This window comes from Suncus etruscus, chromosome 15 (assembly GCF_024139225.1).
Source record: "Suncus etruscus isolate mSunEtr1 chromosome 15, mSunEtr1.pri.cur, whole genome shotgun sequence".
NCBI lineage: Eukaryota > Metazoa > Chordata > Mammalia > Eulipotyphla > Soricidae > Suncus > Suncus etruscus.
In genome coordinates, this window is record NC_064862.1 from 56,479,733 (window position 1) to 56,503,880 (window position 24,148).

The window sequence follows — 24,148 nt, forward strand, 5'->3', positions numbered from 1 at the left end:
GGGAGAACTTTCCTAGGGGCGCAAAACTCTAGGAACTGATTGTTGCTCCAGAAGAAGTGATTACGAGAAATGAGGTCACCTGAATAGTAAAATAGTAAAATGCAGCTTTGACTCCCGGGGTGGGGGTGGGGTTGAGGAGAGAGAGGGGAGAGGGAGAAGAGAAGAGAGGAGAGAGAGAGAAAAGGCAGCTGAGAGGAGCCTGTTGGGGGGGGTTGGATCCTGAGGTTCCTGGTGATCTAGCTCTGTGGTCCCATGCTCAGACACTGGGAGGACATGCCGGGTGCAGAGGGGGACGATGTTTCTGCCATTGATCTGTACCATGAGGATTGCAGACCAGGGTTGAACACCCCAATCCCCCTCCACCCATATTGTCTCACTCTTAAGGAGGATAGAATTCAAGGACCAATTTTATTGGTAAAAGACAAAAACCTCCCCAAACCTTGTTTATTGAAAATTCAACTATCACAAATAAAAGTCACATTTCTGCCCCCAAATGTTTGGGCACTTACTGTCCTGGAGAAGACCCCTTTTTCACTCTGAACTATGTCCAGAGGATGGGAAGAGATCAAGACAGGAAGTTTGTTTTGTTTTGTTTTGGTTTTGGTTTTGGGCCACACCCAGTGGATTACTCCTGGCTCTGCACTCAGAAATCGCTCCTGGCAGGCTCGGGGAACCATGTGGAATGCTGGGGATCGAACCCAGGTCCATCCTAGGTCAGCTGCGTGCAATGCAAATGCTCTACTGCTGTGCCCTATATGAGATGCCGAGGATTGAACTGAGTCAGACATGCGCAAGGCAAATGCCTTAATCCGCTGTATAGTTCTATGGTTCATCATGGACTTTCTGTTTGATTGTGGGTTGAAAGTGGATTTGAACCCTTATGCTTGGCCCTAACTTAACCCTTATGTTTCCCCATTCTTTCCAATGCCATAAAAGTCAATCACCTGTGCCTGGCACTGAGAATGATGTAACCAAACCTGTAGCTACGTTTTTTTCTACCATTTGGTTTCTTTTGGGACCTCACCCAGCAGTGCTCAGGGCTACAGTTGCATTCACCCTTCCTTGAGAGTATCTCTTTGGGAGAGTCTCTTTGGGAGAAATGTGACCTTAGAGATTTACAACCTATTGGGCTTTGTTTTTATTCCTATTTTAATTTGTGGGCCACACTAGGCGGTGCTCAGGGATCACTCCTTGTGGGGTGTGGGGGACCATATGTGGTTCCAGAGACCGAATTCAGGCAGACCTTGTGCAAGGCAGGCATCTTCCTCACCGTACTATCTCTCCAGCCCCCTACTCTGGCGGATTTTTTTTTTTTTGCTATTCATTATTTTTGTTTTTTCATTCATTAGACTCTGTTAACTGAAATGATGGAGCGATGCAAGAAGCTAGGAAATAAGTAAGTATCCTGGAGTTCGAAAAGCAGTTTGGAGAGGAGTTGGCTGCCTTTTAGGAGCTTGGCTGCATCAGTGGACATGTGGGAAGGCAATGACACAAACCCTAGTGGCCTATCGCAGTTTCACTCTTCCTTAACTGGGTGACATTGGCTCATATACCTGACCTCTCTGCCCTGGCTTCTCTTTTGGGAAATGGCTAGAGGAAGGGTCCTTTCCCGGTGGTTCCAGCCAGTGAAGGGCCAGAAGGAACTGAGACTGGTCTTACAGATGTTGGTCTTTTAGCTCTCAGGGGGAGAGACATTCATTGGATTTTGTTCCCAGGCCCCTGGTACCCATGACAATACTGTTTGTGAGAGAGATGGCTGCTTATCTGCAGCTTGTGCCAGTGATGTTTCTTACTGTTTGATTCATTGCTGCACCAGCCTGTTAAAATCTTCAGGACTTTGGTTTAAGTGGCAGTGTTTGCATGCCTGCCCATCAACCTCTCCATGAATCCATTCACTGTCCAACTATTTATTCATTTATTCTGTTAGCCAGCCAGCTATTCAATCATCTAGTCCTCTATTTATCATCTCATTCACTTATCCACTCGTATACCTTTCTTTCTTTTTTGGTTTTTGGGCCACACCCGTTTGACGCTCAGGGGTTACTCCTGGCTATGCGCTCAGAAATCGCTCCTGGCTTGGGGGGACCATATGGGTCGCTGGGGGATAGAACCACGGTCCATTCTACGCTAGCGCTTGCAAGGCAGACACCTTACCTCTAGCACCACCTTCCTGGCCCATCATATACCTTTCTATCTTTTGTACATTCATCTATCTGTCCATTAATCCATCCAGTGATCCATCTATCTATCACCTACCAATACATCCATTGATCCACCCACTCACCCACCCATTCATCTTTCCATCCACCTACTCACCCATCCTTCACCCACTCATCTACCCACCTACCCATATATCCATTCATTCACTCAACCATCCATCTCTCCATTTATCCATCCATTTACCCATCTACCCAGCACCCATCCACTAAGTCATCTATATATCCACTCAACCATTCATCTCTCCATCCATCTATCTATCCATCCATTCTCCCATCCATCCACCCACCACCCACCTACCTACTTATCATTTCAACATTGATCAGATTCCAAATGGGACACTCAGCACCCAGGAGTCTCATTAGGTGACTTTTTTCCCTACCTTTCCATTGTAACATGGTCAAACTTTCTTCCTGGCAATGATCCCCCCTCAGATTTCAGCACCTCCTCTTTAGGGGACCCCACTGTTTGTGTATGTGTCTTCCAGTGCCTTGTTGCTCAACTCCGTGATGTCTGCTTTCCGGGCCGAGTTCATTGCCACCAGGTCCATGGATTTCATCGGTATGATTAAAGAGTGCGAAGAGTCCGGCTTCCCCAAGGTGAGCTCACTCGAGCTCTCAAGGAAAGGGGCCAGTGCTGGATACAGCATGGACAGCAGAACGGATAGAGCTGGATGGGACATGAGTAGTTAGTATTGGGGATTGTTGGCCATGTGTCATCTGAGTCCTCACTCTGAGCAGTTCCCTCTGCGGCAGAGAGGAGACAGACACTGTGGCCTCCCTGCTCTACAAATAGCTCTTCCTTCATTATTTATGGGCAGTTTTGTCCAACAGAATCTGGTGGCTCCCAGACTGAACCAGTGCCCAGACTGAACCAGTGCCCAGAGCTGGCTCTCAATTTGAACCTCTCAGTGTAACTGGAGAGGGATCCCATCCGGGAGAGAACTGTAGAATGAGGTCTCTGCAAAATTTGTCTCATGATGAGTTCCATGGGGCAGCCTTTCCCACCAACTTAGGCTCCCCTAACTGGAAAATCCCCTCCCCCCCCCCATCATAGTTTGTTTTTTTTTTTATCTCTTAGCATCTTCTTTTTCGCTCCCTGGGGTTAAACTTGGCCTTGGCTGATCCTCCTGAGGGTGACCGACTTCAGATTCTCAATGAAGCTTGGAAAGTGATAACAAAGTTGAAGAATCCACAGGTGGGTGCCAGGGAGCCTCAGCTCTCCTGCTTTGGGTTCATAATACCAACGTTACTGCTAATAATTAAAAACAATTTTTTTTAATTTTTGAGCCACACCTGGTGGTGTTCAGGGCTTACTTCTGGATTTGTAGTCAGGAATCACTCCTGGTGGTGCTCACAAGATCATTTGGGATGTTTGGGATCAAACCTGGGTTGATCATATGCAAGGCAAGCACCCTACCCATTGTACTATCTCTCTGTTCCCCACTGATTATAATTTTTTTTTTTTTTTTTTGGTTGGTTGGTTTTTGGGCCATATCCGGCGGCACTCAGGGGTCATTCCTGTCTCTCTGCTCACAAATCGCTACTGGCAGGCACAGGGGACCATATGGGATGCCAGGATTTGAACCACCATTGGTCCTAGGTTGGCCACCTGCAAGGCAGACACTCTACCACTGTGCTATCTCTCTGCCCCCCACTGATTATAATTTTTAAAAGAATGGTCTGTTTGGGGTTTGGTCTGTTTGTTTGTTTTGGAGCCACACCCAGTGGTGGGTTCCAGGAGTTACTCCTAGCACTGTACTCAGGGGTCACTCCTGGCAATGTTTAGATGTGAAACCAGGATCAGTCACATTTGAGGCAAATGCCTGAACCCCTTTGAGAGATTACTATCTCTCAAATCTTAAAGGAGTCTACTTTTATTATTTACTTATTTTGGGTTTTGGGCCACACCTAGTAAAAGGTCACAAATATCTGACATTCTTGGGGCTGGAGCAGTTGTACAGTGGGGAGAGCTCTTGCCTTACAAATAACCAACCCAGGTTTGATTCTCACCATCCATAAGGGTCCCCTGAGCCCATCAGGAGTGATTCCTGTGTGCAGAGCCAGGAGTAAGTTCTGAGAACTGCCAGGTAGCCCAAACCCAAACACCTACCAAATAATCGTAAATTTTTTTTTTTGTTTTGTGGATACCTGGGAGCATTCCTGATTGTTTTGTGGAGACCAGAGAATGTTCTTGACCATTTTGTGGAGACTTGGAACATTCTCATTGCAGGACTATGTGAACTGTGCCGAGGTATGGGTTGAATACACCTGCAAGCATTTCACGGTGAGTGGGGCAGCTGGCAGAGTCACAGCCCATGTGCCCATGTGTCCCTGCCCGGGGCTGGTCTCAGCAGTGCTCCTTTGGGCTATTCCTCTATAGTGTTCCTGGCCAAGTAGTTGTAGATTCAGTGGTAGCGGTACTCAGTGTCATCCAACCTGCTTTCTCTCTACCTTCCCTCTAGAAGCGAGAGCTGAACACGGTCTTGGCTGACGTCATTAAACACTTAACTCCTGATCGAGCCTTCGAAGACTCCTACCCTCAGGTATTGCTTCTCTGCCAACAGCGTGGGTTCGTTCCTTTTTGCTAGGCAGAATCTTCATGCTTAGGCTGTGAAGTCAGATTAATCCTGGGCTTGGTTCCTCACTCTCTTCCTGCAGCTCAGTCTTGTGTGTGTTGTGGGGGGAGGCATTACCCTCTCAGCATCGAGGGTCTAACCGATGGGATCCTGCTGCCTTGAGAGTCAGGCTGCCTTTGTTTACCCAAGAAGTTCACTCCTTGGTGAAGGAAGCTAATCCAACAGTTGACAGATCTGCTCTGAGAACTTCCCTTTCTTAGACTCAGCGAATGCCGGTACTGCCCTTGAGTCTTTGCCGGTCCCCTTGACATGCAGCATGCACCCACCCAGAGGAGGTTTGGCAGAATATTTGAGGGTCACTTGCAAGTGTCTGGCTGCACTACCTGACACGCTCTCCAAAAATTCCCATTCCAATGAAGAATAGGTAGACCTCCCATGAGACTGCAGGTGGGGTGTCTGGGAAAGACCTGCACCATCTAGGAGCCTTTCAGATACAGACCCTATACCTCATCACAAAGAACCTGTAGTCAGGCTCGTGGAGGACCTAGCGGACTGGGCTTCCAGAACCTTCTAGAATCTCACTGCCATGACTAACAGGAATCCAAGCATATGAGATTCCCATAGGGAGATGCAGGGAGGTTAAATGCAGCACATGATCCTCACTGGCTTCTGGACTGAAGAGAGGAGTAAGTGCAGCTTGTGAGGGTTCTGACAGGAAGGAAAGACGCAAGAATTATTTGCTTTGAGATCGTTGCTAAGCTTGGAAGAAGGGCAGATAGATTCAACTGCTATACCAGTGATCAGTATTCGTTCTTCTGAATTTATTAACAGCAGTGTGGAAGTGCCTAAGAGTAGGATAATTCTCAGGAAATACCAGTGAAATAGGGGAGAGAGGACTCTCATAGCTCAGTGGGTGAGTGAAGTGCTCTTTTGTAGTAAGGACCAGCAAAAAAAGACTAGCAAAATGTGCAAAGTGGTGGAGTCTGGGAAAGGGACTTATTTTGTACTGACATTTCAGTTTCTCTGCAAGTTTAAAGGGATTTCAAATACAGTGTCAAGATAAGCAGTTTGTGTTGCAAATTCTACTTTGCAGACACCTGGATGGGTGGGTGAGGAAAGAAGTAAAGCAGGGGTCTCAAAATCAATTTACCTGGGGGCTGCAGGAGGCAAAGTCGGGATGATCCTTGAGTGCAAAGCCATTAGTAAGCCTTGAACATTGGGGGGTGTGACCCAAACAACTAAAACAAAATAAAACAAAAATTCCTCTAGGGTAGGGCCACAAAATGTTGTACGGAGGGCTGCAAATGGCCCGCAGGCCTCGAGTTGGAGACCCCTGAAGTAAAGGTAGGGAAAGCCTTCCCATATATAGGCTGGTAAGAAATAGACCCTAATTGTTGCAGAGCCTTGGAATTTTCCATCTCAGGATTTTTGTAGTGAAGCATTGGAGGTAATACCCGCCTTTTTAATCAAGAAAGGTTATGGGAATGATCAAATTATTAAGCATCTTTTTCAAAAGGGACTGGTTGCCCAGGGGATGCTTTGGGAACTGTTTTAATGGGGTGCTTTGGCAATGTCTCCCAGTGTTCCTATTGATGCAAGATTAGGCATGAAGTGTGGCCCTTTCTTCTTTATGGCCTTTGGGGTGGTGCTCAGGAGGCCTGGGGTCCCACGAGGGATTCTCAGCCAATAGAGCCCGAGATGAAGGATGCTGCTGGGGCTTTGTGGTGTCAAGGTGCCCAGAAGTGCTCAGGGGTTAGCCTTGTTTTGGACTTTGCTGTTTCCATTGCAGGAAAGCAGCACATTTTTCTAATAGGAATGAGTTTTCTTGACAGCAACCAGGGGCCCATTTAACATTTCATTGAGAAAATGTGCTTGGTTCTTGCCACCCCACCCATAATTTTTAATTTTCTGTTAAAATTAACTTTTATTGAAACCACTTTTAAAAAGTGAGGAAACAGGCCGGAGAAATAGCACCATATAGTAGGGCGTTTGCCTTACAAGCAGCCGATCCAGGATGGATGGCAGTTTGAATCGCAGCATCCCATATGGTCCCCCATTCCTGCCAGGAGTGATTTCTGAACAGAGCCAGGAATAACCCTGAGCACTGCCAGGTGTGAACCCCCTCCCCCCAAAAAAGTGAGGAAATAAGCAGAGTTGGGAAAGGGAGGAAGTTATTTTCTGTTTAATAAACAAAAAGTATGGGCCAGAGAGATAGCACAGCGGTAGGGCATTTGCCTTGCATGCAGCCAAACCAGGAGGGACCTGGTTCGATTTCCAGCATCTCCTATAGTTCCCCCAGCCTGTCCGGGTGCAGAGCCAGGAGTAACCCCTGAGTGCTGCTGGGTGTGGCCCAAAAACCAACCAATCAATGAATAAACAAAGTTTTGGGAGAGAGATAGCATGGAGGTAAAGCGTTTGCCTTGCATGCAGAAGGACAGTGGTTCGAATCCCAGCATCCCATATGGTTCCCCGTGCCTGCCAGGAGTAACCCAAAAACCAAAAAAAAAAAAAAAAAAAGTTTGCAAGAGGGGCCAGAGAGGATTGGAGTGATTAGGGCATTTGCCTTGCATACAGCCAACTGAGTTTGGTCTCTGGCATCCCATATGGTTCCCTGAGCACTGTCAGGCGCAATTCCTGAATGCAAAGCCAGAAGATAGCCCAGAGCACTGTAGGGTGTGACCTCCAAAAAAAACCCCAGAACCAGAAACAAAGCAAAAATGAGTCATCGGTGAGATGGCTCACGGGTTAAAGGTTGTACCTTGCCTGTAGTAGACCCTGGTTCCATCTTAGTACTTCTAGCTGTGTTCCCCAATTCCTGGAGGACTCTCTGGAGATGTTTGCGTGGCCCATGAGTCTCTCAGCTGATTCCAGGTGCAGCTTATAGGGCTAGCACAGTCCTTGGCTCTTAAAGGAATCTTCTCATGGTAACATCTTAGTGGGTCAAAATTACTTTGCTTCCATTAACATAAAAGGAAGTTGAGGTTGAGAACTTTCTTTTCCAAACTAGAAGGGTCCACTCGGGCTGAGACCAAGCCGAACTGACCAATTTCGCTTCTGTTTTCTCCTTCAGGAATGCCAGTTTGAAAAGATTCCTGCCCTGCATTTTATGGAACTCATATACTTATTTTTGTTTGTTTGTTTTCTCTTGTTTTGCAGCTTCAGTCAATAATTAAAAAAGTGATTACTCACTTCCATGACTTCTCAGTGCTTTTCTCTGTGGTAAGTAAAAATCATTTTTCTTTCTCTTTCTTTCTTTCTTTCTTTCTTTCTTTCTTTCTTTCTTTCTTTCTTTCTTTCTTTCTTTCTTTCTTTCTTTCTTTCTTTTCTTTCTTTCTTTCTTCTCTTTCTTTCTTTCTTTCTTTCTTTCTTTCTTTCTTTCTTCTTTTCTCTCTCTCTCTCTTCTTTCTCTCTCTCTTCTTTCTTTCTCTCTTTCTTTCTTTTCTTTCTTTCTTTCTTTCTTTCTTTCTTTCTTTCTTTCTTTCTTTCTTTCTTTCTTTCTTTCTTTCTTTCTTTCTTTCTTTCTTTCTTTCTTTCTCTCTCTCTCTCTCTCTCTCTTTCTCTCTCTCTCTCTTTCTTTCTTTTTTTTTTTTTGGCTTTTGGGTCACACTTGGCAGCGCTCAGGGGTTACTCCTGGCTCTATGCTCAGAAATTGCCCCTGGCAGGCACGGTTGACCATATGGGATGCTGGGATTCGAACCACTGTCCTTCTGCATGCAAGGCAAACACTTTATTTCCATGCTATCTCTCCGGCTCCTAAAAACCCTTTTTAATCCCCTTGAAAATACATTTGTGCCTCAAAGGTTCCCTTGTCTCAGCAGTGCTTTCATGGAGTCCTAAGCCTAAATCTCTGCCTGTCATTATTTTTTTGTTTTTGTTTTTTTTTTGTTTTTGGGCCACACCCGTTTGACGCTCAGGGGTTACTCCTGGCTATGTGCTCAGAAATCGCCCCTGGCTTGGGGGGACCATATGGGACGCCGGGGGATCGAACCGCGGTCCGTTCCTTGGCTAGCGCTTGTAAGGCAGACACCTTACCTCTAGCGCCACCTTCCCGGCCCTGCCTGTCATTATTTTTTTAATTTTTAAATTTTATTTTTGGCACCTTGATTGACAATATTGATAATGGCAGGGTTATTACATCTGAACTACTGAAGCATTACTACTGGAACCACATTTGAAAAATAAAACCACAAATAAAATCGCACGGATAGGAAGAATGGGGCTGCCAAATTTCCTGCCGTAACGTGTAAATTGCATGCAGAATACCTTTTTTTATTTGTTTGTTTAGGAAAAATTCCTGCCATTTCTGGACATGTTCCAGAAAGAGAGCGTGCGGGTAGAGGTGTGCAAATGCATCATGGAAGTTTTTATCAAGTAAGTGTAACTCTCTGCTCCAGGAGCTCTGGGCTCTCTGCCCCAAGGAAACTTGCTGTTACGAAATTAGTGACTCAGCCTGGCTCTGTGCTCTGGGATTGCTCCTAGCCAGTCTTAAGAGACTCCATCTGGTGTCCCAGGGATGGAACACTGCTGGGCCACGTACAAGGCACGCATCCTACCTGTTGTCCTATCTCTCCAGCCCATGAGTGGTGTATTTTAAAGTTTATATATATATATACATATATATATGTATATATAATACAGTTTATTATTGTTAATATAATATATAGCTAGTTTCATTGGGGATTGCCTACATCTTATTTCTTAGACAAAATCAAGTTTTTCAAAAAGTTTAGATCACATTACATGGTAAATGCATCAGTATTATTTTAGACCTTGTAAAGGGGCTGGGGAGATAACTCAGAGGTCTGGAGTGCATATTTTGCATTTTTGCAAAACTCTGAGTTTGAATCCTGGCACCATATGGTTCATGTTTTCCATTCCCCAGTCCCCCCACCCCCACCCTTTTCTGCTGGGAGTAGTTCCTAAGCACTGCTGGATGTGGCTTAAAACAAAAAGGCTAGATGGAATTCATGTAACCACAATTCAGAAAATTAAGTTATGGGTTACTTGAATATATTAAGCTTCCTCATTCTCTCTGAAAGATTAATTCCGTAAGCTTAAACAAACACACAAACTTGACTTGCATAAAATTTTTTTATTATGGGGACCAGAAGGATAGCACAGCAGGGAGGCCATTTGCTTTGCTCTGGGCCAACTGGCTTTGATCCCTGGCACCACATCATGGTCCCCCAAGCTCACCAGGAATGATCCTAAGCATAGAGACAGGATTAAAGCCCAAACACAGTTGGGTATGGCCCCAAAATAAAACAAGAAAGATTTGTTATTAGATGACCAGAGAGAGCTCGACTGAACCTTGTGCTCTGGTCCCCAGAGTACCACTGAGCACCAGGATAAGTGATCCCCAAACAAAAGCAAATAGATCTGTTCCAAAAGCTTCCTTTCTGGTTTGTTTGTTTGTTTTGTTTGGGGTCACACCCAGCAGCACTCGGGTTATTCCTGGCTCTGCACTCAGAAATCGCTTCTGGGAGGCTCGGGAGACCATATGGGATGACAGGAATTGAACCCGGGTCTGTCCTGTGTTGGCCGCATGCAAAGCAAATGCTCTACCACTGTGCTATAGCTTCAGCAAGAGCCTCCTTTCTAATCCTTGAAAAGCCACTGAATGATTATGCTTGGCACCTGACCTGGTGTGTCAAGCTGTGACAACTTCAGAAGATTCAAGACACAGTCTGCAAGTTCGTCCTAGGCCTGGTTCAGGAAATGGAAGTGTTTTCCCCACACACAATTTTTGCACCTAGACAAGGTCACAATACTTGTGTGTAGAAGAGCCAGTTTGTCCTCTCTAAAGAAATTATTCAGAGCAAACCAGAATGCAGCCCCATATGCTTGCAAACATGCTGCTTCTCTCCTGCAGAGGTTGAGGTGAGAGGAAGCTGTAAGCTTCCAGTGCGCTCACTAGAGCTCTCTCTTACTGCAATCTTTCTGTGTCCCCAGGCACCAGCAAGAGCCCACCAAGGACCCCGTCATCCTGAATGCACTTCTGCACGTCTGCAAGACCATGCATGATTCTGTGAAGTAAGGCGCACGAGAGGGCAACCAGGTGTTAACGTGGTTCCAATCCACAGAACAGGATGTTGAGGACTGACTGGTTCCAAGCTGCCACTGTGAATGCTGTGATTTTATTCTTAGTGGATTCTTGCTAATGAGAACATTCCAGTCCCCACTGGGTGGGAGACTGAAAAAAAATGAGATGGCAGATGTTTTCTCAGAGGGAATTTCTGCCAAGAGTAGAAAAGGGGGTTTTTATCAAAGGGAACTTGGAGCTGGTGTGTGCAGGTTTCCTGAGAGCAGCGGGGAGTGTGGGAACGAGGCCATTTGGATCGTGGTTCCAGAGTGTTTGCACAGTGTTTGTCTGTCCTCTGATATGGCCTAAGAGTCTGCAGGACTCACCTGCAGGACTGGGTCACCCAGCAGCCAGGCCTTTGAAGCAGATGTCAGGTAGGCACTCAAGGCCGTTTATTTTTGTGGAAAGTATTTTTATTTTCAGGTTCTGGAACAGTCCTTACTTATTGGCTACAATTTTAGTCTCAAGAGTTTTCAGGGGCTGAAGCGATGGCACAGCGGTAGGGTGTTTGCCTTACCTGCGGCCGATCCAGGATGTACCTTGGTTCAATCCCCGCCATCCCATAGGGTCTCCCGAGCCGGAGCAATTTCTGAGCATATTGCCAGGAGTAACCCCTGAGTGTCACAGGGTGTGGCCCAAAGAGCAAAACAACAAATTTTTTTTCAAACAAAAGAGTTTGATTTATTGGGGACTCTTAGAAGAATAGAGAAAATTGTTGTAGAACTTAGCCAGTAACAAGATGTACTATAGTTTTCAGTTTTCTTTTTCCTTTGAAATATAGAATCTTCTTATTTGGTGGTGGTGGTGTTTAGACCACACTCAGCAGTGCTTGCTTCTGTCTCTGTGCTCAGGATCACTTTTCGAAGGGCTCAGGGGGACCATATGGGATTCCCGGGGATCAAACCAGCTGTGTGCAAAGCAAGCACCCTACCTGCTGTACTATTCCTCTGGCCCCTAGGATCTTCTTTTAAATGATCTCATGCTTTCTTCTTCTTTTTTTTTTTTTTAATAATACCTTTATTTAAGCACCATGATTACAAACTGCTTGTAGTTGGGTTTCAGTTATAAAAAAGAACACCCTCCTTCACTAGTGCAATCTTTCCACAATGACCTCATGCTTTCAACTTTAATACCTAGTCATTTTATTATAAATGTAACCAGTAGGGGCCAGAGAGATGGTAGAATGGGCAGGGTACTTGCTTTCCATGTGGGTGATACAAATTGGAGGACCTGAGAGATAGCTTATGCCCTGAGCACAGAGCTGCAAACATCCCCAAGTACCAAAGGGTGTGGCCTCCAAACTCGGAAGCAAACAAACAAAAGAACTACCTCTCAAAGAGCAAAGAAACATTTTGTTAGTTTTTTTTTGGGGGGAGAGTTTTTTTTGGGGGGGAGGTCACACCTGTGGTGGCATTCAGGGTTACTCCTGGCTCTGATCTCAGAAATCGCTTTTGGCAGGCACGGGAGACCTTATAAGATGCCAGGAATCAAACTGGGGTCCATTCTGTGTTGGCCGAGTAAGGCCAACGCCATGCTGCTGTGCTATTGCTCCTGAATGAAACAATTTGTCGAATTAGATGTAGATTTTTCATCAAAAGACACTGTCCATTGGAAGTTTTAGGGTTTTTCTTTTGGGAGGGGTGCCCACTCCTGGTAGCACTTAGGGACCCTTCCTGGCTCTGTGCTCACAAGTGACCCCCCTAGCTGTGCCTGGAATTTAAACTGGAGTAGCAGTATGCAGGGCAAACTTTTAATCTTTATACTTTCTCTGGCCCAACTGGAAGGCTTTTGTTTCTTTTGAAGCCACACCAAGCAGTGCTCAGGACTTACTCCTGGCTCTGCACTCAAAAGCACTCTTGGCAGGCTTGGGGACCCTATGGGATGCCGGGTATCGAACCCAGGTCAACAGTGCATAAGTCAAGCACCTTCCCTGCTGTGCTATCTCTCTGAAGTTCTTTAGGAAATGCTCAGTCTTCTCCCCCATTTGCACGGTGCTGAGTGATACGTCTCTCTCCCTTGTATACCCTTCTCTGATGCTGTCCAATTGCTTCTAGTGCCCTCACTCTGGAGGATGAGAAGAGGATGCTGGCATATCTGATCAACGGGTTCATAAAAATGGTGAGGGCACAAGGACGTAGATTGTGTTTGGAGAGGGGAGACTGCTTGGCCGTGACTTGTGGGGCCTCCTAGTGAAAGCAGTTAGCACCACTTCCCGAGGGGCCTTTCTATCTTTGCTGAGAGAAGATGGGATTAGAAACCTTCTCTCTATGGGTGAGGGGGTAGAGAGGTGCACATGGGGCTCCCCCTGAACTCAGACAGTTCAGGTTGCAGCTCTCCAAGGACGCCCATCTCATTGGAATCTGCTGTCCTGGCCACTGCCCCTTGATGCTCCCGAGGTAGGCTCGATGCCCACAGACTCAGGTTTCTGTGTCTCCCTCCTAGCCCTGGTGTAGGGGTCACTGGTTCCTGGGGGAAGAGGGATTGAGCACATCAAACACAATAGGGAGAAGGGGCTCCCAGAAGGAGCTGGCATACTGTTCCTCTACAGAAGGAAAGATGGTGCCAGAGTGCCAACTGCCAAGGACCCACTCTTTACATGTGCTAATCATCTCTGCTGTACGTCATGCACACCAGACTGCAGCCTTTAACACCGGTGTTTGTGTTTGTCCGTGTTTTGTTTTGTGCCATACTTGGCAGAACTCGTGGCTTAATCTTGGCTCTGCACTCATGGATCACTCAGTGGGGCTCAAGGGAACCTGTGCAGTACTGGTGGATTAAACCTGGGCCAGCCATATTGCAAAAGTAAGCGTGCTACTCGTGTGCTATTTCTCTAGACCGTGTATGTTTCTATACATGGTGGATGGTTTGGCCCTGGACCAGGATGACCTGGGATCAATTTGCACGTCTGAGGTCCGAGCACTGGCTGGTATCCCAGCAATATCTGGGGTCCAAGAGCTGGCTGGCCTGGTGTTGAGGTACTCACTTCTCAGCCACCTGGGCCTTTGTCTCACCATATCCCCTTACCATGCAGTGTCTCCACTGAGATCCTATGTAGTCAAGGCACTGAAAGGTTCTGGGCCTTCAAAGACCAAGTGTCTGAAACCCAGTGAACAGGGCTGTGTCCCATTGGCCACAGCAAATCACAGGCCTCTCTACCTGGGAAGGGAAGGGAGTATGCAAAGCAGAGACCACCAACAAGGGAGCCTAGAGCTGGACTTCCCAGCCCAGCCACCCCAATTGGTCCACAGAGCTACCACTAGCTTTTACTGCAGGTGACCGTGACAGTGGCTTGATGGCTTCAAAAGTGACCATGTGACTCCACCAGGTGTTGATGGACCCATACCTTGACTCGAGGTGAAAGACCTGTTTGGAAGGAAGCTTAGGTTCCCCCGTTAGGAAACAGACCTGTGGCTCTGCTCTGCCCAGGTCACGGCCGTGTCCTTGACTTACGGCTGACCACCTGGTGTTTATCAACTGTGGCTTTGTCTGACAGCCGCTGGGCATTAATGGAAAAGAATGGGAGGAAGGAAGCGTTGAAATCCAATACTGTAATGGAAATAGCCACTTGTGGACAGAAAAGGCCGCGGATCAGAAGCCAGTCCTCCCATCTGATTTGGGCAGTGCGGGTGTCTGAGAGCTGAGAGTGCAGTGCCTCCTCAGGATACACAAACAGGCAACTCTTTCCTAGAGAGACACTCCCCATTCCTGATGCCCAGGGCTCCCAATAACCATGCTCATCTGTTGTGAAAAAGCTGCATCAGACCTATGCGACTTGTGAGTTCCCAGAATTGTAGTCTGGGAAGCAGCTTGTCTTATTATCTGCCCTTTAGGTCTTTTCTTGCAGTTTTGCTTTATTTTGTTTTGTTTTTCAAGAAAGGCAACGGGCAATCACTGGTAAGAGCCACAGCATGGTTGACTTAAAATTCTTTTCTACTTGTGTGCCTTCAGAAATATTGTACCATTGCCAGCTTTTTCATAAACCCCACCTTCAGTGACAGGTTCCAAACCACCTATGAGGGTGTCAAGCCAGGGCCTGAGTCATGGATGGGTGTGTGTGTTGATAATAGAGTTCATTTCTAGTGCTGAATAAAGTCAAATCTAAAGGGTATATTCCAGAGAGAGTGGGCAGGGCTGAGCAGGTTCAATTCCCTGGTACCACAGATGTGTATAAGTCCCACCAGGAGTGATCCCTGAGCACAAGCTGGGAATAAATCCTGATCACAGCCGGGTGTGGCCCCTGAATAAAAAACAACAAGTGGAATAAGAGTGTGAGTGTGTGTCTGCACACATGTACTTGCCAACCCTTTAAAATTTTCGCCTTTACCGGATTTAGGATACCTTGGCCCCCTTAGCCCCTTGCCCACAACAATCCCTGGAGCTCAGGGAAGGCCCTTCACCTGTGCATGTGCCTCCTGTAGACAGAACACACTGGAAAGAGCCTCTTTGTTCCCATTTCCAGGTGTCCTTTGGCCGAGACTTTGAGCAGCAGCTCAGCTTTTATGTGGAGGCCCGGTCCATGTTCTGCAACCTGGAGCCTGTCCTGGTGCAGCTCATCCACGTGAGTCGGGTTGTGACTGCATGCACTTGCTTAAATGTCTGCCCGGCTTGTGCTAGCCTGGTGTTGGCTCCACGCTGAGTCCTTCCAGCCCAAGGTGGTTTCTCCCACCATCAGATGAACCTACAATGCCTGAAGCCTCTGGCTGGCATCTTCTTTTATATATATTTCATTCTGGGTCACACTCAGAGATACTCGTTGCTCTGGGAGCCATATGGAATGCTGGGGATTGAACCCGGGTAGGCTTCATTCAAGGTTAGAGCCCTCCCTGCTGTGCTATCGCTTGGTCTCCTGGCTGGCATCTTTTTCTCTGAATTTGTCTGTGCTTGTTCCTGTATGCCAATAGTAGAGAGTCTGTATCAATCTAGACTCCCTTTTGGCCTAATCCAGACCCCAGCTTCCCTGGATGGCTATGTTAGTAACATTTCATGCTGCCCTCAGTCCCAGAGACACAAATAATGATTCTCTTTATTACATTAGAAGAGGCTGGAGTGGTGGCACAGAGTGGTAAGGTGACTGCCTTGCTGGTGCTAGCCTAGGATGGACCACAGTTCGATCCCCCAGCGTCCCATATGGTCCCCCAAGTCAGGAGCAAATTTCTGAGCACATAGCCAGAAGTAACCCCTGAGCGTCACAGCAGGTGTGATAATAAGGGACTAGGTTTGTAGGTTGAGGGGAGGAGCTGGCACCCACCTTATAGAACTTGGGTGACACAGCAGTGAGTGGAGGGAGCGCCCCACCTGGTGTTGGGGATACTGTAATGGCTCATCTGGTTCTGCTTAGTATTGTGGAGTAAGTGGTGGGAATCTGCTTTCAGGCCGGTGGTCGTACCTGGGAGTTGCTTTGCATTCTTCAGTTTTCACAGGCTGGGGGTGGGCGATAAGCCTTTCTTACCCTCCTAGATATCTCCTGAAAATCAGCCCTGGAGACCCCTCCAGCACTGCAGGGTTTGCTGTGAGCCCGACCTAGTCTCAGTTAACTTGTTTTCTTGACTTCTGCGGCGAGGGGTTCCAGATCTGTGGCCAACATTCACCTGGAATCAGTGACCATTTTATTATCATTTCTTGCTTTTGTCTATTAATGGCTTCAGAGCGTGAACCGGTTGGCCATGGAAACCAGGAAAGTTATGAAGGGAAATCATTCCAGAAAGACAGCTGCGTTCGTCCGGGTAAGTTTGAGAGCTGAGACCAGCTGCCTTTGACCTCTAGCAGGTGGTTTAGCCAGTAAGTCTCTAAATGGCTCTTCCCAGAAAAACGAGGCACGGCATAGCCGGTTTTATATTGATTTTTCAGATGTGTTTTCCTCACCCATCTCTGTTGGGTTTTACTACCGTTTTCTAAGGAAATGATCCAAAATGTTTTAATTCTGATGTGCTTTATAGAGAGGTGATTCGAAGATAGATTTGCAGGATTTTGTGCCAATGGTGCTGGGCTTCGTGGTTTGGGCTTGGCTGGAAGGGCCTAAAACCTCAGGCCTTATTTTCCTTTTGATCATGTTGATATAGGCACCGGAGAGTTAGCATGGAGGTAAGGCATTTGCCTTTCATGCAGAAGGACAGTGGTTCGAATTCTAGCACCCCGTATGGTCCTCCGAGCCTGCCGGGAGTGATTTCTGAGTGTAGAGCCAAGGAGTAACCCCTGAGCACTGCCGGGTGTGACCCAAAAACCCAAAAAAAAAAAAAAAATCATGTTGATGTGTTGATGCCCAACTTTACAGGTTCTCTAGGGCTGCTCTCACGAGGACTCTGGGGTCAGACCCACGTTCCAGCCTTTGAATCATCTCTTCAAATCCTGAATCCTTCAACTTTTTTTTGTTTTGTTTTTTGTTTTTTGTTTTGAGTCACACCCGGCAGTGTTCAGGGGTTACTCCTGGCCCTATGCTCAGAAATTGCTCCTGGCAGGCTCAGGAGACCATGTGGGATGCCGGGATTCGAACCACCATCCTTCTGCATGCAAGGCAAATGCCTTACCTCCATGCTATCTCTCCGGTCCCAAATCCATGATCTTTATAAAAAAGACAAGTATGGCCTCTTGCAATCCTTATCCAAGATTTTGTTTTGGTTGTTTTTTTTTTTTTTGTTTGGAGCACACATTGGATTGTGCTCAAGAGACCATGTGGGGTGCCAGGGATTGAACCTGGGCTGGCTAGCTCCTTTATCTGGGTTTTGGAAAATGAAATAATACCAAAAAGCTGGCATTGATAAATAAAACATTCTCTACCAGGCTTTTCTAATTAACTTCTTTCTTCAATCAAAGGCTTCCATCTTTCTTATTTTTTCAGTTGGTCTCTGGATGGCTGCCCTTTTTTGGATTATACCCAGTGGTGCTCAGAGTTACTCTTGGCTCTGTGCTCAGAAATTACTCTTGGCACACTTGGGGACCACCATATGGGATGCCGGGGATCAAACCCAGTTTGGACGCATGCGAGGCAAATGCCCTCCTTGCTGTGCTATTTCTCTGGTCTCTGGCTGCCATATTTGGGGGGAGGGCACACTGGTGGTACTCAGGGGTTACTCCTAGTTCTGCACTCAGAAATGACTTCTGGCAGTCTGAAGGGACCATATGGAATGCTGGGGATCAAACTCGAGTCGGCTCTATGCAAGGCAAACACCCTTCCCACTGTGCTATTCTAGTCCCTGGCTAGCATATTTTTAAGTAATTATAAGAACATTGATTTAAATAGTTGCATCTTGGAGCCAGAGAAATACAGAAGATGAGGCTCTTGCCTGCTTCAATAATCCTGATTTGATTTCAGCATGCTATATGTTAATCTTGAGCATTGAATGTATTTGACCCCAAGCCTAGCCAGAGTATGACCCCCCCCAAAAAAAAAAAAAAAAACCAACAACCAAAAAACCCTTCCCGTTAACCAGTCACTATTCGGGATGAGCCCTTTGCTTCCTGGGACAGTGGATGAGGGATATTTTTTTTCTTTTCTTTTTTTTTTGTGTTTGAATCACCATGAGCTACAAAGTTAAAAAGTTCATGATGGCTGAGTTTCGTAGATACTCCAACATCTATCCTTTTACCAGTGTGCATTTCCCACTATTAATGACCCCAATTGCTGAGGGATTTTTTTTTATGCTCCATTAGTCTCCTTATTTTCCCTTCTCTTCTCAAAGAGACAAATAAAGCAGAGAAAGGAGGAAAATATTGGGGTTCAGAATGAGAGAGTGATTATTATTGTTGTTCTTGCTTTTATGATGATGATGAACTTGTTTTGGGGGTATGGGGAGTTGAACTCAGAGCCTTACACATGCAAGAAGAGTATGCTCTGATGCTGAGCCCCCTGCCTGGCCCTAGCTCAAGTGTTTGTACTTCAAGTATGAGACATGAAACTCAGTCTCTGCTTTCTTCCAGGCCTGCGTTGCCTACTGCTTCATCACCATTCCCTCTCTGGGGGGCATCTTCTCGCGCCTCAACCTCTACTTGCACTCCGGCCAGGTGGCCCTTGCCAACCAGTGCCTCTCACAAGGTAAGCCTGTCTCTCCAAGAGGCACACATATGTCTATGTATGTATGTGTGTGTATGTGTGTGTGTGTACATGCTAAGCCTTCTGTCTCCTCTGAGTGGTGTGGATCAGGGAAAATATCAGGCAGAGGAGGGAGAGGGAGGAAGGAAGGAAGAGATAAAGATAGTAAGGAAGGAAAGAAGGAAGGAAGCACAGAAGAGAAAGAAAAAGATTCCTTTACAGAAGAAGGGCAGAAATGAACTCCAATACCACATAGGGACCCTGAGCCCTGCTAGGAGTAACCCCTGAGCACTGTTGGGTGTGACCAAAAACCCAAAATTAATGCAATTCCCCCCAAGCACCCCAGCTTTGTATTCTTTTTTTTTTGTTTTTTTTTTTTTTGTTTTTGGGCCACACCCGGCGGTGCTCAGGGGTTACTCCTGGCTGCCTGCTCAGAAATAGCTCCTGGCAGGCACGGGGGACCATATGGGACCCCGGGATTCGAACCAACCACCTTTGGTCCTGGATCAGCTGCTTGCAAGGCAAACGCCGCTGTGCTATCTCTCTGGGCCCCCAGCTTTGTATTCTTGGACCCTAAGGATTGAGTGTCCAACCTTATTGGCTGAGTATCACCAGGGTTCTCCCTTGAACCCTAGATCTGTATATCTCAGGCTCACTGGCGGGGTTAAGTGGTCCTTGTGGGAATGTGTGATGAAGAGTGTCCTGTCTATGGGCCCATCTCACACCTTTCCCAGAGAAATGAGTGGATTGGAAAGAGTGAGATGAGTGAGTGCAGAATGTTGGTTTCCTGTGTTCTGTGTTTTTGGGCCACACCAGGCAGTGCTTAGGGATGTCTCCTGGTCTGGTCTCAGGAATTTCTCCTGGCGATGCTCGGGGAACCATATGGGATAGAGGGAATGGAACTTAGATTGAAAGTGTTTAAGGCAAGCTCTCTCCCTGTTATACTGTCACTCCAGTCCTGATTGTTAGGAGTTTGATGATCTGTTTATAGCCAGAAAGAGCTTTGGTCTTATCTATTATCCAACCCCCACTTTGGTTTTCTTGTGTTGTGTTGTGTTGTTCTGCCTAAAGTCAGAATCTAGAACCTGCTGTTGGATTGAGGACTTAATTTTTGGTGGGAAGCAACTGTGTGTAACATGGGGATTTTTCTACAGGCTGTTTCCCAGTGTTACCACCCTACGGGTGGCCAGGCTAGAATGTTATGGGGGCGGGGGGGGGGGGAGTAACAGCCTCAGCTACAATTGGGTGGCACTTTAAAGTTTGTTCCTTTAAAGAAAGTAGATTTCTAGGGGGGTTGAAGGGTTGAGTGGGTTTTTTCTGTTTGTTTTTTGTTTAATGAAAAGAGTGGTAGGACCCGTCAGTTTGGGAAGTCAAAACCTTGCCCTTGGATTACAAAACTGAGATTATAAATTACATATGGGGGCATGATGCGGTGGAATAGCAGTGACATAAAAAGTGATAGATGGAGCCAGAGTGATAGCACAATGGTAAGGAATTTGCCTTGTACGAAGCTGATCCAGGATGGACCTTGGTTCAATTCGTGATATCCCATATAATCCCCCACACCAGGAACAATTTCTGAGTGAATAGCCAGGAGTAATCCCTGAGCATCACCGGGTATGGCCCAAAAACCAAAAAAAAAAAAAAAAGAATAGTGATAGATGGGGTATCTTGGGTATTTGGGTGGTACTGAGTTGTCCTTACTATCCATCTACCAGGGGTCTCAAACTCGAGGCCCATGGGCCATTTGCGGCCCTCCGTACAACATTTTATGGCCCTGCCCTAGAGGAATCTTTTTTTGTTTTGTTTTGTTTTAGTTGTTTGGGTCACACACCCCAATGTTCAAGGCTTACTCCTGACTTTGCACTCAAGGATCACCCCTGCGGCCCGCAGGTAAATTGAGTTTGAGACCCCTGATTCTAAGCCATTGATGCTGGCACTTGTAAACTTGTGATCAGACTTTAATGATCAAAATATCTAAGTAAAAAACAAAAACACGAAACAAAGGACCCAAACAATAGGACAGCGAGGAGGGCACTTGCCTTGTATTGTGGCAACCCAGGTTTGATCCTTGGCATCCCATAGTGTCCCCTGAGCACCACCACACTGAGCTCAGAGCCTGGAGTCAGCCCTGAGCATCACCAGATGTAGCAAAATAAATCAAACACAAAACAATTGCCAAGATATGGGGGAGATACTCCAGGGTCAGACTCTGCATCTTTGGGTGTAGCCTGGGTCCCCCAATTGAGGACCAATTGGCCAGAGCAGTGAACCATCCAGCCTAATTGGCCAAGTATCACCAGGAATAACCCCGGCTCCCTGAGCACTGCTTGGGAGCATCTGCATTTCCTTATCTACTCAGAAGCTCCCTTAGGAGAGACTTGTGGCTCCAAAGAACAGTGTGATTTGAGCCGAGTAACTTTGCTTGTGACACTGATGCCTGGGGTCCGCCCCAGGGTGAGCCATGTGCATACAGGAAGAACAGTCTGGACCCCTTGGTGTTATCCGCCCTGCAGGGGAGCGGGCAGATGACGGTGCCTCCTGTTTAATAATTCAGCAGGGGGCATTTACTTGGTTTCTAAATGCTTTGGTGCTGAACCTCTCCAAGCCACATAATGCTGTCTGCAAGCAGCATATGGCGGTTGCTGTGGCCAAAGAAAAGAAAGTGCTTTATCAGGCTAAAAATAAATGAGGTTGAGCCAGGGGGTTATGGAGCACTTCTGGCCTGACCCCCACCCCGTCCCCATTCCTTTTTTGCCGTCTCCCGATCCAGCGCCTTGTGCCTTCCAGATCTCACCATCACTCTTCTTTGTCCGTCTCACCTGGGACCTGGCCCTACCAACAAGGCCACAGATGGGAGCTGGTTCAGTGACAGCTCAGATGTGTGGGACATCGGGGACTTAGTCTACAGCCTCCTGGTTCTCGCTTCCCCCCATCTTCACCCTATGTCCCCATGTTAAAGAGAAACAAAGTGCAAAGTGTACTGGTCACTGGTCAGTTCTTTGGCCTTGTTTCCCCTTGAGGTGACTGGATGTGTCTGGTCCCTTTAGGACCCTATACTCAAACCCATTTTACTTTTGTTACTTTGGGTTAGGGGTTAGATACTGTCATAAATAAGTTGCTAGATTGTAATCCTGTCTGGTATTTTGGCCTTTTGCGTGGGCGCATCATTAGAAAAAATAGCAGGTGCAAAGGAGGTTTTATCCATTTTGGATGGACCCTCAATTTATTCATTTACACGGGGAGGTTCTCTGCCTTAAGCATTTTGTTTTGGTTTTGAACTTAAGCTCCCATCTAAATAATCGGCCGTACGTGGTTCTTCATTCTCGGACCTCTTATGAACTTCTGACTGGACTAGAATTCCTCTTGGATTGAGTTCAAATACCTATGGATCTTCTTTACTATGGCACCCATTGTGCAGGAGTGTGTGTGCCTCTTCCTTCGAAATAGGGGCCTAATTCACTGCCTCCAAAGATGGGCTTTCTTCTGCTCAAGCTGGACTGGAATGGAAAATGTGTTTCTTCTCACCTGCTACACAAGCCTTGTGAGCATCTCATCTAAGGATCTCTGTCTCCAAATTACTTTCGGGCTTTGTGATTGCCCCGGGAGCTCCCCATGGCCTATTAGGTCCTGAATCTTGGAATTTCATATTCAACTTCTGCTTTTCCAAGGGAATTCTTACTCGGAATTGTTCATCTTGGACGCTGTAGATTTTTTCTACTCTGGAGCTTGTAGTTGATTCCTTTACATCTGTTTCTGGTTTTGAACACCCTGTGTTAGGTTAAAAAAATTTTTCTATACTTTTTCCAGTGATGCACTTATGCAAACAGCCACTCTTTTACCATTGCTTAGTTGTTCTTTTTATAATTATAAAAAATATTACTTACTTCTGTACATTATTATTGTTTCTTTACAAAAAAAAGGGGGAATTGTAGTATATGAAAAAGTTTCCATAAGATTATTCTTGGAATTATTGTATATAAAAATATTTCCTTAGGATTGTTCTGTGACTATTGCCCCACCTAGCCCTTCCAGGTGGGGGCGCTATGGAGTTGGCAATAAATAGCTTGATGGACAGGGGAGAGGGGTCCTTTTGCGAAAGCTGCAGGCTGCAAGAGGATTCTCTCCCTCTCTTTGCCCAATCTTTTACACCCTATCCTTCTTGTCTGTGTGGATTATTATTTGCTGCGGATAAATATTACTAAGGTCTCCCCCCGAAAGGGGACAAGGGGATGGGAAGTAATTTCTCATTCTGGGGACTGTTCTTGGATTCACAAATACCCAACAAAGGATTTAACAGCACAGATAATTTACACTGGGGAACTTGATTCACTTTTCCCATTGTTTTTCTTTCTGGGACAGTCTCTCTTTCTCTTTTTTTTCCCCTGGTTTTTGGACCACACCTGGTGACGCTCAGGTGTTACTCCTGGCTATGGGCTCAGAAATCAATCCTGGCTTGGGGGACTATATGGGATGCCAGGGGATCGAACCGTGGTTCGTCCTAAGTTAGCACATACAAGGCAAAAACGTCCTACCGCTGTGCCACCACTCTTGTCTTGGGATTGTCTCTTGTTCTGATTTTTATTTCTGTATTTTCTTCTTGTTTGTTTTGGTTTGGGCCCCACTCTTCCTGGCAGTGCTCAGGGAACCCTATGGGATGCAGGGGACTAAATCTGGTTGGCCATGTGCAAGGCAAATACCCTCCCCACTGTGCTATCGACTCCCTAGCCATTCACTGTAGTTTCTTTTTTGTTGTTGTTTTTCTTTTCTTTTTGGGTCACACCTGATGGTGCTCAGGGGTTACTCCTGGCTCCTTGCTCAGAAATCGTTCCTGCCAGGCTTAGAGGACTATACATGGGATGCCAGGAATCGAACCCAGGTCCATCTCAAGTCGGCCATGTGCAAGGCAAACACCCTACCACAGTGCTATCTCTCTAGCTCCATCACTAGTTTTTAACCTAGTTTTACAGTGGTGGGTTTTTGGGTGGGGGAGGCACACCCAGCGATGCTCAGGGCTACTCCTACCTCTGCATTCAGGAATCACTCCTGATGGTGTTCAGGAGACCATATAGGACAGGGGTCCTCAAACTTTTTAAACAGGCAGCTAGTTCACTGTCCCTCAGACCATTGGAGGGTCTGACTATAGTAAAAACAAAACTTATGAACGAATTCTTATGCACACTGCATATATCTTATTTTGCAATGAAGAAACAAAACAGATACAAATACAATATGTGGCCCGAGG

The 24,148-nt window shown here is 46.5% G+C and overlaps 1 protein-coding gene across 2 annotated transcripts in view; it reads left to right on the forward strand.

Annotated features, from left to right (window-relative positions):
• Positions 1-24,148, forward strand: part of VPS35L (VPS35 endosomal protein sorting factor like) — a 66,312-nt gene that overhangs the window by 27,215 nt on the left and 14,949 nt on the right. Inside the window, exons 15-26 of one of the 2 annotated variants that reach the window (XM_049789098.1) lie at positions 1,350-1,396; positions 2,705-2,816; positions 3,298-3,414; positions 4,450-4,503; positions 4,682-4,762; positions 7,952-8,014; positions 9,081-9,166; positions 10,748-10,828; positions 12,932-12,995; positions 15,337-15,435; positions 16,523-16,600; positions 18,792-18,906. In XM_049789098.1, coding sequence (XP_049645055.1) covers positions 1,350-1,396; positions 2,705-2,816; positions 3,298-3,414; positions 4,450-4,503; positions 4,682-4,762; positions 7,952-8,014; positions 9,081-9,166; positions 10,748-10,828; positions 12,932-12,995; positions 15,337-15,435; positions 16,523-16,600; positions 18,792-18,906 — 997 coding nt within the window. The remainder of the gene's footprint in view (positions 1-1,349; positions 1,397-2,704; positions 2,817-3,297; positions 3,415-4,449; positions 4,504-4,681; positions 4,763-7,951; positions 8,015-9,080; positions 9,167-10,747; positions 10,829-12,931; positions 12,996-15,336; positions 15,436-16,522; positions 16,601-18,791; positions 18,907-24,148) is intronic. The other variant, XM_049789097.1, reaches the window with a different exon arrangement.